Source organism: Lepisosteus platostomus, chromosome 10, assembly GCF_059453375.1.
Source record: "Lepisosteus platostomus isolate fLepPlt1 chromosome 10, fLepPlt1.hap1, whole genome shotgun sequence".
NCBI lineage: Eukaryota > Metazoa > Chordata > Actinopteri > Semionotiformes > Lepisosteidae > Lepisosteus > Lepisosteus platostomus.
This window is the reverse complement of record NC_142620.1, coordinates 6,884,072-6,901,435: the sequence shown is the minus strand read 5'-3', so window position 1 is coordinate 6,901,435 and position 17,364 is coordinate 6,884,072. Positions and strand designations below refer to the sequence as shown.

Below are 17,364 nucleotides of genomic sequence, written 5' to 3'. Positions count from 1 at the left end.
ATCGCTGGAGGGCGCGCGCCAGGGGTCTCTCCCGAAGCCCAACCTGCCCCGCTTCGGGTCTTTGACCGAGACGAAACTGCGGGTGTTAATTGCCCTCCTTTGACGAGCTTATCCCCCAGCTTGAGTGTCACGTGACTTGACTCGAGTCTTATTTGCTCGAAATGTAGAGATCCTTCTGCCTCTGATGCGTGAACAGGTATAAAATCTGTATGGGTCAGTAAAACTGCAAGAAGATTCAAGAGCCTTCTCTGGGCTGTGCATCCCATTCAGACCAAGACAGTGGTAGAGTGGCATTAAGATTAGAGGAACAAAGCAGTCTGGGTTGAGTGAGATCAGCGTCTGTCAGCAAGGGGCCGGGATGATTTTATAGGCATGTCATTTTTACAGACGGTCGTTGAATTAATTTGGTTCAAAGGATTTTTGCAGTGTTACCCAGCTCGTCGTGTGCAGAACCTGGTTCTGTGCTGTGATAGAGGAGGTGATTCACCTGTCTAGTTCGCGAAAGGGAAATTCTCAGAGTGAGCCTGTCTCCCTCCTTGAGGGCATGTCTCGCCACGCGCGAGCTCCTTAAAGAGGCCTCTCGCTTGCCCCCCCGCCCTCCGCGGGCCCCCCTCTCACCTGCGCCCGTAGTGTCTTGGCCGGGGGGCTCGAGGGAAGTGAGTCAGCGGTCTGCTTTGAGATCATGTCTCGCTCCGTTTGTAAGGCGTGAGTCGTGAACAGAAGGCCCTCCTCAGTGTTCGGCTGGCCCGTCCTCCCCCAGTGCTCTGTGCTCTGTGCTCATTCCCCCCGCGACTCGCGCCCGCAACCAGGCTGCGCTTCGGTTCTGCCAGCTGAGCTTTGCTTAAGGGAGAGCAGGTGAGTGATACTGGGGTTTTCTTCTACTTAAAGACCCGGCCTTGCATGTAAAAAAAACAAAACAAGAATGTCAGTCATGAAAGTCGCTGTGAGATTGAGCCGTGATGTGTCCGTGTTTTGGTAACCCCTGCATGGTGTGCGAGAAGGAACGTGTTTGCAGCCATGTCCTCCTTCCACAGCTCCAGGGGTTTTCGATTTGGTGCTGCCACCTCTTTTCACTTGCGTTTCCTCAGAACGATTTGTTTTCCCCACCCTTCAAAAGCTTTTGCTTTCTCTGAAAACCGCAGTCTGTCCCTGCTGGCTTTGGTAGTCACGTTCTCAGTAAGGCCCTCGTCGTGCTCCCAACAATGTTATCTGCGCTGGGACTGTGAGAGGCTCTTCCGCCCAGAACGCCTTTGTTTTGTTACCGTAATGTGTCTGAACTGCACGGCAACCTCCGTTTCGGATCCTGTGACTTTTTTTCCCCCCGATACAGCGCACACAAAGAGCTCATTAAATAAACGGACCCGTTAGAACCTGTTGTGAAAAGAGTTCAGTTCTGCCGAAATGCGGAAAGTTTTAGAGGCCAGTGAAACCTATTTTCTCTGATTGTTTCCCTCATTGATTTCATTCCAGTCATTAACACGTTTCTGCCCGAATTTAACTGAAAGATCGTTAAGATGCTCACTGCAGTTTAAGTGGTGTTTGAGCAGTGGCCTGGCTCTTTGGGCCTTTCATCACATTGTAAAGGAAACACCTGTTTTAAGTGTTTTGAATCCGGTGCTTGATTGTTGAACAGCACGTAAAAACAACAGCTGCAAGCTTCAAAACGCTGGACGCAAACAAAAAGTATGTGTTTTCATATTCTTCCTCTTATGTTTTGTACATGTGTGTGCGCTGTCCGTACAGAGTCTGCTTGTAGTCCCATTTCAGTGTGGTAAGACGTTGAAAAGGGAAGAGATTTGAACTGAGCGTGAGGGAAATCTGTCCAGAATGTCACTCCTAGTGTCAGGCTGACAGTGCAGTCCACAGTGCAGGGAGGAAATTAAATACAAAGCAAAAAAGAAAAAAGAAAATCGGAATCGGAAACAGATGAGAAAGCAGTTTTTTTTTTAACTACAGTAAAAGTTATGGTGGAAGGTCACACTACAGCCTTGAAATATTTAGATTAAATTGCACATTCAGCACAGAGACTGAATTCAATTAAAACATGCTGGGAGTTTAGGAGATTTGCATTTCAATAGCCCTGTTTCACTCCAGCGTTCTTCAAAGCAGACCTTTTAAAACGTGGAATTTGGGATCCAGTTCAAAGTACACGATAGGCTGCCTCCCGCTGCAGGAGAGCCAGGGTTTGCCTGTGTAGTGTGTAATGACCTACAGTACACTGGGCTGGCCACTCTGCAAGAAGCCATCTAAAAAACAAGCAGTAAAAAGTGAAATGGTAGCCTATACCAGTGCTGATTACTGTGTTGTTACACTGATAAAACACTCCTCTGGTGACTACGCTTAACAGCAGTGATGCCTCGATACATGTAGAGATATGAAAGAAATAACCTGAGCTCCCTCTGTTTGTTGCTGTGTTCTGCGTTTCTGACTTCTGAGTGCTGTCGAGGCTGTCTGCTCTCTGCTGTCTCTAACGGGACAGACACACAGCGCCTGTGGAAGTCCACTTGCTCCCCTCTCTCTCGTCTTTCTTCCGTCATGACGAAGAGTCTCCGCCCCCAGCTCACATTACTGGAGTTGAATTTCACACGTGCGACCTGCAAGTTGTTAATCCTTTAAAGGAGTCTTAACTCCAAGGTTCTGTTTTCAGCAGCTTTGGAGTTGAGAGCTGAAAAAGTTGCGCTGTGCAGAAGAACAAGTGGTCAGACGGGGCTCAGTTGAGTCTGACTGAGCGTTTGCTCAGTCGGCTGTCAATAACACTTTTACATTTAAACCAAGGGTTGGAATTGTTCGCTTTTATTGCGTAGATCTTAAATAGTAATGCAAACAGGCTGTCCACTGTGACTCCTTCACCTCTACAGGTAGGACCTGCAGGACCTGTAGCTCTGGATAAGCCTCAGCCCTCTCAGATCCTTTTGTTGTGCGATGTTTCTCCTCCTCTGGAGCTCCCCATGAATACCACTTCCATGGTGTCATGTCAGGTCTGCTGCTCTTTGATCTGATTCATGTGCCTTCCTGTCCTGAGCACAGGCAGAGCTTTGTTGTGGTTCTTTTTCATGTTTCTCTTCTCTCTGGCGGAGGTGGGGGTGGGGGTCCGGCTTTACTGTTTGGTTAGAAGGATGCAGGTGTGTGTGTGTGTGTGGGGGGGGGGATTGAAGACTTTTGCTTGTGCTGGGATAGCGAATTTGGAGAAGCCACAACAGAGAGCACCTGGTCCGTCGTCTTCCCTCTCATCGGCTGCCCAGCAAGCAGGACAAGCAAGGATGCATCCCCGATGATTAGTGCATTAACTGTGTACTGACTCTGCCCCTGGCAGACAGAGCCACAAACTGCAGTACATGGTGCTGTTGATGGTTCTGGAACCAGAGTTCGGAACCCGGGTTCATCGGTTTAATGTGGCTCATTCTGGGGACGGTTGGTAATAGGAGAGAGGTTAGGACTGGGGTGTAGTGCGATTTCCACAGGTGCGTCGCACTGTTGCAGACTGTGACCCCTGTGGTCTGACTGTGTGCGCTGCTTCTCTCCCCGACAGAGAGAGCCATACCCTTCGACCACATGATGTACGAGCACCTGCAGAAGTGGGGGCCTCGGAGGCCGGAAGTGAAGTTTTTCCTGCGTCATGAAGAATCTCCCACGGAGAGCGGCGAGCCGGGTGGGTATCCGACTGGCTCGCGCGTCGTTGGCGTCCTCTTCCAGGGAGGGGGAGTTTGAACTTTTCCCTGGAGCTCCGCGATCAGGCTTTTCCTGACTTGTGTTGGAGACTGTGAAGGATTTTGTTTTTAATTTATCGTGAGGCGTGTCAGGTTTTTTTTTTCCCCCAAGAAGCCTGTGTGGTGCAGAAAGAGTCTCGGCAGTAAGCTGAGGGCTTCAGCTGTCCCATTAATAAGCTTCAGTCTTAATAAAATCACCAGCAGTGACCCCTCCTCACCCTTGCACCTGACACCAGTGACAAATGCTTGAAACAGGTGCAGCACTTGGTGAGACCTTGGAATGGCTTCATACATACTGTACCTTTTTTTGTATGCATGATGGGTTGTATGCAGGTTGACTAACATGCACTTAAATTTGCATCTCATTTTGTAGATATATGAAACAGAAGGGTTTGCATCTATAATTGGTTAATGTGCGATGTTGCTGTGACAGTATAACCTTCACACATTAAAGATAGGAAGAAGAATCGTTCGCTTTTGTTCTGACCTGAGGTCACAGGTCACTGCTGATGTATCTCGAGAGAGAGAAGTCAGATGGAGTAAGCAGTGCAGGGCTTCATTTTTTCCGTGTGTTGCTATAGATTATGGTGCAAACAGCTGATATGAGCGTGCCCTTTTCCAGCTCTTTGAATACAAGGTCACAATTTATTTTCGGCGCACAGCTGTCAAGATTACCAAACGCTAATGACTGGGTGCCGAACTGGGAGAATTCATCAAAAATATGAGCCTGCCGCTATTTTTAGCTCAAGCCGTAAACTGCACATTTGAACACAAGAGGGGAAACAAACACAAAAACAACAGCCCCATAGCCATGGGAGATGTCAGTAGATATTTTTGTTAAGATTGCGGCTAAACAGATCTATTATGTCATATCCAGATGACGGAAAAACAGTGCCATTATTTCTGCAGTTTAGCCATTTTGTGGTTTGGACCGCTGCAGGGCCTTACATCACTACTGCAGATAAAAGGCTAATGAAGTAGTGACATTGGCACGTGGGCGTCGTATGCAGGTGAAGACAGCAGTCCACCTTTCACTCCAACACTTACTCTTCTCTTGCTAAAGCTAGATTTACCCTTTTTACTGAGAAATTCAGCATTTTTTTTCCCCCGCTTTGTCTTTGAGTATCCCAAACCCCTTGTGCGTTTCAAGTGCGGCGTGTGCAGATCATGGTCTGGCTGGTACCGTACCTGCGCAGCCCTTTGACGTTGGAGATGGGGGGGGGTTTTCCAGGCATCCGCTCTGCGGGAATCCTGTAAGGCCCGGTCGCTGGCATGAAGTGGTCAAACGAGGCAGACCTGTGCCAGGGGCCCGGCTTTCGCAGGATTCCCAGCCCTGCGCTTTGTCGCTAGGTGTGCCGTTCGCTGGTGGAAAGAGTCTAGACCTTCAAAGAAAGCTCTGTATGCTTTTACTGCGTTCGTATGAATGCGCAGTATGCACTTCAGTTCCCATGTCTGTTTTGTTTTTTTTTAGGACTCGTGTCTCATTTTCTCTAGAATTTGGAGTCCAACACCAATTGCATTGATTAGCCTTGGAGTGTAGTGATAGCATTTTGTGCCTCATTTGTGAATTATACCCATACTTCTGTTGAAGAGAGCAAGGAAACTTAGTGTGTAAGAATTTTCTGGTTCTTTTGTATTTAGTAATTTCTTGTTTTTTTTTTAACAGCCCGTACCAGTTTCTTGTTTCTTTGGGTGTCAGGTTAGCTCAATAATACACACTTTCTTAGCGTCTTTGTCAGAGTCGTGCGTAAAACCCCATCCTGCTGGGGTTTCACTGGGTTGATAACTGGAGTTTTTATTGGTTATCAATGAAAGGAGATATGAGCTCGAGTTTGATGTGGTGTGAGTTTGGTTGTCTCAGATACACTTTCCTGTAGTACAAAGATGTGGAAGAAGGTGACAAATCGGCTTTGGCAGCTGAACCCACTTGTGGCCTGGAGAGAGCTCAGCTATACAGGAGGAAAACACCAGTGCCCCCTACAGGCCACCCTTCACCTCGTCAGCTTCTGCCTTGGGGCTCTCAGAAATTGCCTGTTTATCCTTAGCTTATTACACGGCTGGTTTGTTTTGAGCTTTTGATTGTAGAGCTGGTTCTCGGTAAGTGACAAGTTCGTTTAGCGCCGTGATTGCTGTTTTCTTGGAGAGAAAAACAATTGAGACCGCACAGTACATAAAGCAAGCTTGTTTTATAGTGCTGTCACTTTAAGGCTGCAGCAGTCAGATGCTGATGACATGTAATTAGCTTGCTCAGTGTGCAGTGTTTATCCATGAGATTTGTGAAAGAAATAAACCGTCTTTTACATTAACATGAAACCCATAAAAACAACAGTCTGCAAGATTTCAAACAGCTACTCTTTGTTGCCTGGTGTTTACTGCGCTGGGCTCTGTTTTAATCCATATTGAAATTGGCCAAACATGCCTCTGTATTGCTAAATACGGCCCAGGGGTTAGTGCCCTATGTCTGTCTAGCCTGTGGCTGCTCTGTATAGACTTTCCTTGATCTGCAGAGGATTATCATGGAGTGCGAGCCTCTTAATCAGGTATCTCTTTGGGTATCCTTCTAAGCTCCTTCCTCTCCCTGCCAGCAAGGAGGTGAAATAGAGTTCCCTGCAGTATGTTTAGACTGCTCAACTTGCACTGTACTGAAGTCTGCTCTACTCCTGTCCTCTGCGAGCCCAAATGCAAGACATCCTTTGAACACTTGTATGCGCATTGATGGCGCTCGTGAGTTGACTTGTGGACTGCATTGATGAAGAAGGCCTCTTTGTTTTCTTTCTGAAAATGCTTCCTATTTCACTGTAGGTGGCCAGCAGTCCCAGGACCAGTCCAACAGAAGAAATGGTGTCAGCCTGCCTGCGGAGAAGCCGCTCGAGATTGGGGTATGTACAAATGTAATATTCAGGGTTTGATGTAGTTGGGTTTGGGTATTTCTTTGGGAGATTTTCTCCCTCGCTTTAAGGATCTAAAGTCTGCCTTGAAGCTTGTGTTCATTCTTCAACAGGAAGACAACAGCTGGGCTTTATTCAAAAAAGGCTTTGACCAAACAGTGGAAAAGTACAGTCTTTCTCATGATTTCACTGTTGCCCAGCTACTGATTGTTAGCTTAGGCCGTTGCTAATCAGGATCCATTACACTTCCTCTTAATGTTCGAAGCCTAAGAAAAAAAGTGTGCATCTGAAAAGATACGTGATACTCTGCAGCTTCCTCGTGCCGTTTTCTTATGTAAAAGCAAGTGCAAGCTAAGCTTTCCAAATGGAGTCTGCTGAGGAGTCACTAGCCTCTGTCCTGTGAAGGTGCACTGAGGTAGGTGGGCGTTAATGAGCTGGAGCTCGCAGGCCTGGCCACAACACCGTATCGCCCCACGGTCGGCGCGCGGGCGGCAGGAGCTGTCACAGTTGTTTCTCATCCTCCCGCGAATCCGCCGCCTTCTCATCATTGGGGGGGAAAAAAAGGAAGGAACAATGATCGTGTAAAGCTAAATTAGCTGAAGCAGAACTAATTTAATCTTTTTATGGAAGGCGGCGGGGGGGGGAGACATCATTTTAGCCATTACAAAGAATTACGGCTCGTTTGGATGAGAAACGATCTTGAGATGCGCCAATTAGTCCAGACGTCAGATGGATCCCTGTTCCCAACCCCCCTTTAACTTCTTGCTTCACTTATCATCTGTTTGGGGAAAAAAAAAGAGTGCTCCACTCCAGGCCTGAAACTGAAAGAGCTCTTCCTTTGAAAGGCGATGATGATATTTTACCTGGAGGGGGTAGACACTCCTGGGTGTACACGGGGAACGCTCACAAAAAACAAACAGAAGAACGAAAAGTACTGCTCAGTGAAGTAAAACAGAAAAAATAAGTTTCCCCTGAAAAAACAGATGTGCTTTCAGTGTGGGATGCCAGCAGGGAATAGACGTTGCATATATTTTTGTCCAGTGAAGCATGTTTTGTGTGCGCTGCGGAGAGCTGGAGGGGCGTATTGCTGTCTCTGTGGCGGTTTAGTTCATGGCCGAACACTTCGGCCCTCTGGGGCAGGACGCTGTGGACAGTGACAGAGCCCCGGCACCAGGGAGGTGATCTTTACTAGACGCTTTATGCATTAGCTGTTCCCCACTTTCCCCACATTTTTAGTGTCACCTGGGTGTTTCTCTGCCTTTTTCCAAACTGGCGCACGCTGCCAGGGGAGTCAGTGAAATGTACTTCACCTACAGTCCACAGTCCTACAGTGCTCGCTCCTGGGCAGAGTGTGGCGTCAGAACGAGCTGCTATCGAAGGGCGGAAAGGAAAGCAGCCTGACCTTGCTTTGATTAGGAACCAAACGAGATAAATAAGGAGCAGCCTGGGCGTGGGAGTGTCTGCAGCTGTGCAGTGCCCTGTCCTGATCAGGAACGAGTCCCCGGCTGAGGAGGACTGGGGTCCCAAGCGCCCACGGCGCTCAGGCCTCGCCCCGGGCTGTCGTCTCTGTCCTCCCGGAGGCTCATGTTGGCCACTGGAGGGGGTGACCCCAGGGTGCTGTCCGTAAGCAGCCCTTAGTGAAAGAGCCTCCTCCTCTCCCGGGCACGGCCGCCCCCCCGCCGCGTGGAGAGACGGGTTGTGCTCACGGGTTTTTTCCCCCCTGCTCGTTGTTTCTGTGGATGCTCTTCTCGTGTTGCCGCCTTGCGTCGGAGCCGCTGTTTCCTGTTAGCTGCTGTTCAGCTGGGTTCCCAGTGCGTCTGATGAATAGGAGCCCTCTGTGCTGCTGCGCCACCGGTGATATTCCCTCCTGGTCGGGGAGGGCTGCTGTGTCTCTCACTGCTCATTGCGCCCTGGACACTCAATCAACGCTTTATCAGTGCATCTCTATTATGACTGCTGCCATGTCTTTTCTCACTGAGGTTTATTATTTATGATTATTGCTGGAACGGCAGCCCTTCAGGACCCGGAGTCAATACCTCTATAGTGCTATACTGTAGGCGGGAGAGACCTAAGACCTGGCCTGGCTCTTTCAGAGCTGGGATTGGATTCTTTAATTCGGCTGTTCACATAGAGCAGCTTTCCCTGATCCAAGAGCATTCAATTCAGTACCTGAAGGACTGTCTCCAGGCTCTCCTTCTCATGTTAAAATTCAGTTTGTGTTGTCTGAATTAAGTGTTTTGTATATTTCTTAAGAGGAGTACCTCCAGTGATGATGACAGTTAAGGTTTCTAGATCCAGATCTGCTCTGAGAAAAATATCCAAGGAACTCACTAGTTACAGATCCCATGTGGTGTGTTTTTATTTTAGAATGTGAATTATCACTGTGCAAGTCTTCATTCTTCAGTCATTTGATTGACCAGATTTGACAGTCAGAGGGTGGATTGAGATTTTGGGAGAAGCTTGGCGAAGCTCCCACTTCTAGGCTTTCTGTCATTGCTCAAGAACTCATACAGGACTCTTACCTTGTCCCATGCACTATGTTGTGGCACAATGCCTATTCTGTTCCAGTGCTGTTTGTTCTCTGGATACAATAATATTTTTTATTATTGTGCCTGTGGTTAACCCTGAGGGAGCGCTGTCATCTGGCCCTGGCTTCCCTCTGTAATTTTGAGGATTACACCAATTTCATGACATAACCCAGTAAGAGGATTATAGTCATCATTACCCAGTGGCTCGCTGGAGCAGGGTTTTTCAGCAGGATGGTACGGCGCAGCCTCTCAGTCGGTGCCAAGCAGTCCCAGAGATCTTGGGGAGGTGCTCCATGCCCCTGCATCCCAAGGCACTGGACACACAGCCACATGCAGTCCTGCACCATGTCCACCGTCCTAGAGGTAGGTAGGCCCCTCCTGCTGCCGAGCAGGAGTAGGGCGTCCATTCGTACGTTTCGGTTTTTTACATTTGTTAAGCACAGATCCATCTGTTTACAGTAACAGCGCAATGCAGTTTGGAGGTGAGCAAGGCTACTGCTTTTATTGGACTTGCAGGATAGGCTTTTACTCTCCACAGCGGGCACTGCCACGTCGTGTTTGTCGAGTGTGTTTTTTTTAAAAGGGGAGTTTTCAGGGCGGCTGTTGGAATGGCTCAGCTGGAGCGGCCGTGTGACGAGGTCTGGGAGCGTCTCGCCTCAGAGTCGCGTTCCTCTTCGCGGCCCTCGAACGGCCTTTATCGCTCCTGTCTCGGCCGTAGCCCCTTGTCTGCAGGGCTTGGCTCATGGCGTGAGAAGTAAGGGTGGCACAGGTCTGTCTCGGGGACTGCTTTCCTAGTTCGACATCAAAGCCACATGATCGCGAATGCGAGGGAGAGGTCAATGGGGCTTAATGAATTTTAGAAACATTAGATAAATGCGTAGCTAATTGTTAATGTGGGCTTCGACATCTGACAGGAGTTTTGTTCTTTGCTGGTTATATAATGTCATTAAATGCACGTGTCATTGTGTAGTCTCTAAGTCCCTGTACAGATGTCTGTGCTTTGTTGTTATGAGGTAGCTGGGGGGAATAGTCCCCTGATTTTCATAAATTGTATTACCCACATAAAGCACAGCCTGCTGCAAGCAGTTACTTTCTCCCCGCTGAGAAAGCTATGCGAGATCACGACTTGATTAGTGTGCGTGAGAGCAGCTCTCTCAGGACCCTTTGTTACTGGTCTCGGCTTGGTACAGCGTGCTTGTTCTCACTCTGTCTGCTGCAGTCCTCTGTTAGTACTGCCATGCCCACTCCTGTCGATCACAATGTTGACCGAGGATCAGGGTGTTGGGATCCTTTGGTGATCCATGTGGATCCCGTTGGCATTCCACCTTATTAATAACAGTGTTCAGAGTTCCCAAAGGATCTCTGATATGTTTGATGTGTACATTGAATTTTGAATGTCTGCATTGCTCTTAGGAACTATATTTTTACATTGCTTTTTAAAAAAACACCTACAGTAGGTGAAGAGTAGCAATAGGCATGTGATGAGCCCAACCCTCAGTCTGATGCAATGGCTGATAATGTGAAGACCAGGGGTTTTACTGTATGCATTTCAGGTGTGCATCAAAACAGCATTACAAAATCCCAAACCAACATTAGTATAGTGTACACACTAGTGCACACAGAACCAAACAAATCCTTGTAAGAATGTGGATTTCCAGAGCGGCCGTCGATAATCCAATAATGAGATAATTAACACCCAGTGTGGCTATTTATAGTGTGGCCTCTAGTGCCAGGACCAGTGTGATTGCAGGCCAGCCACAGGGCAACAATGGAGTTCTCAGTTCCCAGTTATCATATGGAGATTTTCCAATAATTATGGTTATTGTCTGATTAGAATGTGTAAGATTTCCTGTAGTGTATCAGATCTTTACCCTTTTCACACTTGGGCAGTATAAAAATTGGCTTCAAAAAACAGTGTAGAAGGAAAATATGTTGAGACAGAAAAATATTTTGTTTTGGATCTCCATCCCTTTCCAGTGCCATTCTGATTTTAACCTGTTGGTTCAACACACTGACCTTACTGCTTTCCATGCCTGAATATAATTTGAACTTGTTTTTTCAACTAATCTCTGTTGAGTTCTTGGCAAATGTTACAGGAAGCACTGAATGATTGTGATAGATAATTTGCTTTTCATATCACCCATCTGGGTTAACAGGCAATGATTTTCTGCGATATATTTCAGCATGATTAGACTAAACCGTAATGTCTGAACAGCCGATTGTTGACGCATACCTCATGAACAGCACAGGCCAGGAGCTGCTGTGCCCTGTCAGGGAGGGCATGAGGGTGGCAACCTACTGTATTAGGACACCAGAGGTCTCCTCTGTTCTTCAGAACACCCCTGAACTATTTTCAGGTTTGAAAATAGTTTCTCATTGTCTTCCAAACAGCACCCTGCCTGTTTATGTAAACAAAAACCGTGTGAACCATTGTATATCATGTACATTACTTCACAGGGATGCAAACAGTTATTTTGAATTCTTGTTTCTCAGCCAGAGAATAAGTCCCATTTAAAAGTAGTTCCCAAGTCAGACAGGCTATCATAGTTCTCCAAATGACATGTTGTGTCCTGGTGAGCCTATGTGCCTGGTGTTTAAGTCTGGTACACACCCATCCCTCTGCATACACCTGTCATTACAGTCCTTCACAATCCTTCAGCACGTACTGATTCAGTAGGCATAGATAAAGTACGATGCGGGCGGAGATATAGATGTGTCTTGTGTGTTTTAAAAGGCTATATTTTCACTTTAAGCTTGCATCCTGGATCTTGTTTCTCTGTAAAAGCGCATAGCCTGTCGTGATGAGCTATAGAGCAGTGTGAAGCATCCCGGTACAGTATAAATGCGCTAATAACTTTCTGAGCAGGAAAAACACAACATCTACACGGGGAATCCATTAAGATGTCTGTACATCTGAAACTTACAGGAGCTGCTCAATGGACTGTACTGTTTGGGGGGAAAAAAACGAGCTCTTTGTCATGGCCTTCGTGACATGCTGGTTTTTGCAAAAGTTTTTGCCAAATTGCACTCCTCTGTGGAAGCAGGCAGCCCCAGTGAGCTTTCTTCCAGGCCGGACCTGTCCTGCCCTGCATACCGTGATCAGCCCTGTCTCTAGACCCAATATTAACATATTGGCGTCTCCCTCCAGTGACAGAAGGCCGGAGTGCTGCAATGTGTTAACACCAAAGAATGTTATGTGCTCTGCACACATTTTCATCTTCAGCTCCAGTAGCTCCTTACTTCAGGATGCTCGCAGTGCCATCAGATGCACATTAGAGCAGATTTTTCACCAGGGGCGCTTAAGACGGAGTGGATACTGTAAGAGCTTCTCTTTGTGTGCACTTCTTTATTTGATGTCTTTGTGCGTGTTCTACTTATTACTTAGCCATGCTGTGTTTTGTTTTGTTTTTTGGCCCCTGGTATGCAAACCTTCGCAGCCTTGAGAGCTGGGCTGACGTTTGTTTTTCTAATCCAGGCGAGTGCTCTTCAGGCTTACTCCTGGGCTCGTGTTCTGTGCGCCGCAAGAGAAGCAGCGCCCGAGCCACACCGACGCTCCCTCTCGGTAAACGCGCGGCTCTGGGGACCACAGCCTGCCTTCGTTCTTTGTGTCGCCTCCTTATTTGTCCAAGTGTGGGCTCTTAAAGGATGAACTGCATGAATAAGTCACGACGTGTGTCCTTATGGAGAGAGCGAGAGGTATTTGGCTGTAATGAGCACCTCCTGAGAGACCGGGCTGGTATTGGCGCAACTGTGTCTGTTTCACAGACGTCCCTTGTCTTCGCCGAGGGGGAGAGTCGAGGGAGGCTGATTTTCAATTCCAGTGTCATCGTTTAACCGATGTAATAACAGACAGTTCTTGTCTTTAAGATTGCTTCACGGCGTGTCTTTTTCTCATTTCCTCTGCCCAGTCCACAGGATAGAGATTGAAATGGCAGCTTTCATTTTAACTGGTGCATCCTGTCACCTGCTCTCGCAGGGACTTAGGATTTAGGACACAGTTGATCGGTGTTTACTCAGGATGGCCAAGAGGGCAGTGAAGGCCTTCTTCAAGGTATTAACACATAGGAATGAAGAAAACTTTATGAAAGGAAGAGCTGTTAAGGAATTAGAAGCCATCAAGTCATTTTCTTTGTTTTGTTAAGCTTCTGCTCTGCACTCTCGTTATCAAAATGGGGTTTTACTCAGAGGGTGTCCCACAGGCCTGTCTCTCCCATCACACTCTTCCAGCACTGCTAGGACAGGATGCCGGAACGCTTTGTGTTGTGTCTTCAGTGCAGCCAGTAGTAGTTTTTAGTGTCTGCTGGTCGGTGTTCATCCGGGAGTGTGTTTAAGATCGGAGAGGCGGCTGTCTGGAGCCCGGAGCAGACCGGCGTGCACAGAAGCCGGCGGGACAGGGCAGCTGTGGCCGGAGGATCACGCAGAGTTCACAACGCCGGTCTCTCCTGCGTCTCCCCCCCCCCGCACGCCTTTGTGCATGGCGTCTTTCGGCACATGGACAGTAGGAAGAACCGAAAAAGCCATTCGGATCGCAGATGTTTCTGTAAGAACCCAAGGAATTTTCCCCATGGCTTGTAAGCCCTCCTGCAGCCCTTATTTATTGCAAGTCTGGTCCCTTTTTAGTGGGGTGCGGACAGTGGGGTGGGAGGCGGTTAAGATTCTTGTGTGAGTGAGCATTCCCCATATAAAAAAAATAGTCTTATGAATTATTAACTTTATACAGCTGCAGGCAGTTTCGTGCACAATCTTTGCTACAGATTATATTTCATTTTCTGTTTTCTATGTCATGTTTGTATTCAGTGGTTGTGTTGACAGTGCACAGAAGCACGTTTATCCCTTTGCAGCTAGACATTGAAAAAACAGCCATGGCTAAGCCGCCGATTGTAATGGCTGTTAATCATTTTGCCTCAGATGAATATCTCATGCAAGTGGAAATCTGGTGCATGTGGATGAGTGGCACATGTTAATGCACAGATACTCTGTCGGCATTAACGTGTGGCTTTAGGCTTATTTTTTTTATCCAGGATAAGGACAAAAAGACTTAAGTGTTTTTTGTTCAAGACCAAATTTATGATGTCCACCTCTAGCTCTACATTATCTAGAGGCCTAGATATCTACATTATCTAAAGCCTAGAGAGCTGGGGTCCTGACTCGTGAGTGCTGCAGACCCAGGCAGGGAGCAGTGACACTCGTCATGTGCTTCTTGCTGCAGTGCAAGGGGTGTTATAGACCCAGGCAGGAAGGGGACAGAGGTCTCAGGTGTCCCAACAGCGAGGGTCACAGTGTGCTCTTCACTGCAGATCTGCAGAGCTGGTGCCCTGACCTGTGGGTGTTTCAGACACAGGTAGGGTAATGATGTGCTCTTGGTGAGAAGCTGCAGTGCTGGTGCCCTGACGTGGGGGTGTTGTAGACCCAAGCAGGGAGTGGAAGGAAGTTTCGGGTGTTTCACCAGCGAGCCTTGTGATGTGCTCTTCCACTGCTTCTGATTGAGGACAGGAGGCCGCCATTGCTTTGTTTTTTATTTCTGCTATCCAATGTTTGTTTAATTTTGACTGCCGAGCACATATTTTGCTGGAGATCTAGTTGGAATTCACTGAAAATTGGCATGAAAAGCTTTGATGTTCCTTGCACTGAGAGAGGTGAAGCAATACAAAAGGGAGCTGGAGTTTCATGTCTGGTCGGGAGCACAGAAGACAATCCTAAGTGAAATATTTTGGTCTTTTGGTAAAATAATAAACACGCTGGCCCGTCTGGTTTTCATGAAGTGTACCTGTGCGCAGGACTCGGATGAGCTTCTCTCTCTCTCCAGAGAGCCTGGCGCGCGAGTCTGGGGGAGAGGGCTGGTGTGCTGCAGTCTGGAACAGTGAAGTGTTGAGCGCGCAGGGACAGCGCTGAAGTGCTGGCACTTCAAAATTGAAACAAAACGGTCCAGAAAAAAAGCTCCGGATTGCAGCAGACAGCAGCGTTTCAGACCAATTGTTCGTCTGTGGCGTTTGGTGATCCTTCTTTGGTTACACGGTCGTTCATTTTCGCCTTGTTTTTTTTTTCTCCTCCCTCCGTACCGAATTATTCGAAGTAGAAACATTACAGCGAACAGTTTCTGCTGAAAATGAAAAGTGCAATGCATCATGCTGATTGCAGCTGACAGCTGGCTTGATCTAGCCTTGATTAGCTCTCTGACTGCCGGCAAAATCCACTCGCCTTTTCTGTTCTCTGATTGCTGATGAGTGCGCAGGGCCGGCGTTCGAATTGATGCCGGACAGGGAGAGGGGAAAAAACAACAAACTACACTCACCCTGAAACAGGCAGCGTGGCTTTGGTGAAAGGATATCGAGCGCAAACGTTGGCCAACAGTGACGGGAGCAGAAGTTGGAACGGAGAGGTGCCCTCGTTTTAAAAGCTTCTGCAAACTGCTTTCGGTACAGCTCCTGACCTGGCTGGGTTTGATTTGAACGCACGCATTTTGATAACAGTGCAGAAAGAAATGGAGTTTTAACAGCAGGATGGAGTGGAAGCGTGTGGAGGCGGTACAGGAGTTCACAGCTGAAGGACAATGCAGCAAAATTAAGGTGCGATCTTGCAGAATAACCTGGGAAAATGCACAGCAGGTAACACTTTTTTTTCCCTAATTCGAGCTCCAGTTAATGGCTGTGTTCCAGTTCTATCTGCATCGTCAGTTTGGTATAAATGAATAAAGATCATCATCGGATGGAGGGCACAGTGAATACCTCTACCTGTAATGGGAAGGTGAAGGAAAACTTTTAATTGGTGCTCCTGCTAAAATTCTGTCAGCGATTTTGATTTACACATCAAGAGTGTTTGTTTTTAATGGTTTCCAAAGAGCAAGTTAATTTATGACTCTGGGTTGTGGTGGTCATAAATAAGTGCTTTGTGCCGATCTGACTGTTTTCAACATGAATAACAGGGCTAGGCACTGTTATGCATGTGAACTTTTTGATTGTGGGGCCAGACCTGCTGTGTAACAGTCCACAGAACGGAGTTCTCGAGGGGATTGAGATAAGGTTGTGATGCTGGTAAAAAAGACATTATAAATGTTTCCAACGCCTTCCATCCTAAAATTACTCTGTAGGGGAGGAAGGGCTTGAGTGCCATGTTTTGAAACGTTATAGTAGAAAGGAAGGCTTAAAAACTGACAGGAAAAAAATCCACAAGCCAATCTGTTAATCAAACGTTATTTCAGCGCCTTTCTGTTAACGTTGTAAGTTTGTTTCCTGGTTCGGCGTTTCTGCGTTGCATACCCACGTGTGCGGGTTCGAGTCCCGTCAGGGCGTCCTGTGTGAGACGTGCTTCGCCATGCTGGCTCGCCTCTGGGTACTAGGCATCTCCGGTGTGAAGCAGTATTTTTCACGATTTATCAAGCGTTTCAATGACGGGGGCTAGAACTCTGCTCGCAGGAGCTGGAGGGATTACTAAATGGTCAGGATTAGGAGGTGGAAGGGAAGCGACAGAAAAAAGTGGGAAAATCCAGAATCTTCCCTGTGTGGCTGATCCGAAGCTCTGGGTCGGGTTTCATTCTACTTCATGAGTGTGACGAGCTGCTGAAGGTCTCGCAGCAGTCTACAAGGCCCACTCTCGTGCCAGTGGCGCTCCTCTTTAGGCAGCGCAGGCCTAAAAAGGATCGGAAGTGGTCATGTGCAAGTTGAGACATCTCCCTCAGCCCTCTGAGGGACTCTCCAGGGGGGGAGGGTGGTGGGACAGGCGAGTGATGACCTTCTGGATGTCTGTGCATTCAGATGAACGGATGAAGAAAGATTTCAGAGCAAGGGAACAGTTACAAACAAGGGGAGGCGTTCTAGCCAGCTGTTCCTTCCAGCCAGATGGCAGGGCAGGTTGTTCCACACCCCCGCCACCCTTTCTGTAAAGATCCACCTCCGGTTTTTGGTTTTAAATGCACTTCCACATGGTTCCCAGCTGTGTCCCCTGGTTGGTGCTTCAGGCTCATTCTGAAGAGCTCCATGGGGTTGACTTTGTAGGGGTGGCTTAGAGGCTCTTGAGCACTTGTATCAGATCCCTTCAAAATCTAGTTCAAGCAGGGAGCTGCGTCAGCATGCCTAGGCTGCAAAGGAACAAGTAAAAGGTTATTCCATGCTGGAAAGAGAAGAAAAGAAGCGCAACGTTTCAGCTGTGGAGCCTTCTTCGGGTTTGGAGATGGTTAGAAAGCCTGGTCTTGGAACAGATCGCTGTGAAGAGACAGAATGCTGGTTTGGTGAGAGAAGAGAGCAA

General features: G+C 47.8%; 1 protein-coding gene across 9 annotated transcripts in view; it reads left to right on the top strand.

The window, feature by feature from the left end:
• The window catches only part of ppp1r13bb (protein phosphatase 1, regulatory subunit 13Bb), a 65,514-nt gene that overhangs the window by 27,475 nt on the left and 20,675 nt on the right, over positions 1–17,364 (top strand). For 6 of the 9 annotated variants that reach the window (XM_088647800.1, XM_088647799.1, XM_088647797.1 and 3 more), the window contains 2 exons: positions 3,530–3,649; positions 6,510–6,586. In XM_088647800.1, coding sequence (XP_088503926.1) covers positions 3,530–3,649; positions 6,510–6,586 — 197 coding nt within the window. Of the gene's footprint in view, positions 1–664; positions 856–3,529; positions 3,650–6,509; positions 6,587–9,331; positions 9,487–14,983; positions 15,729–17,364 lie in introns of those variants that run through there. The other 3 variants (XM_088647804.1, XM_088647805.1, XM_088647806.1) reach the window with 3 other exon arrangements.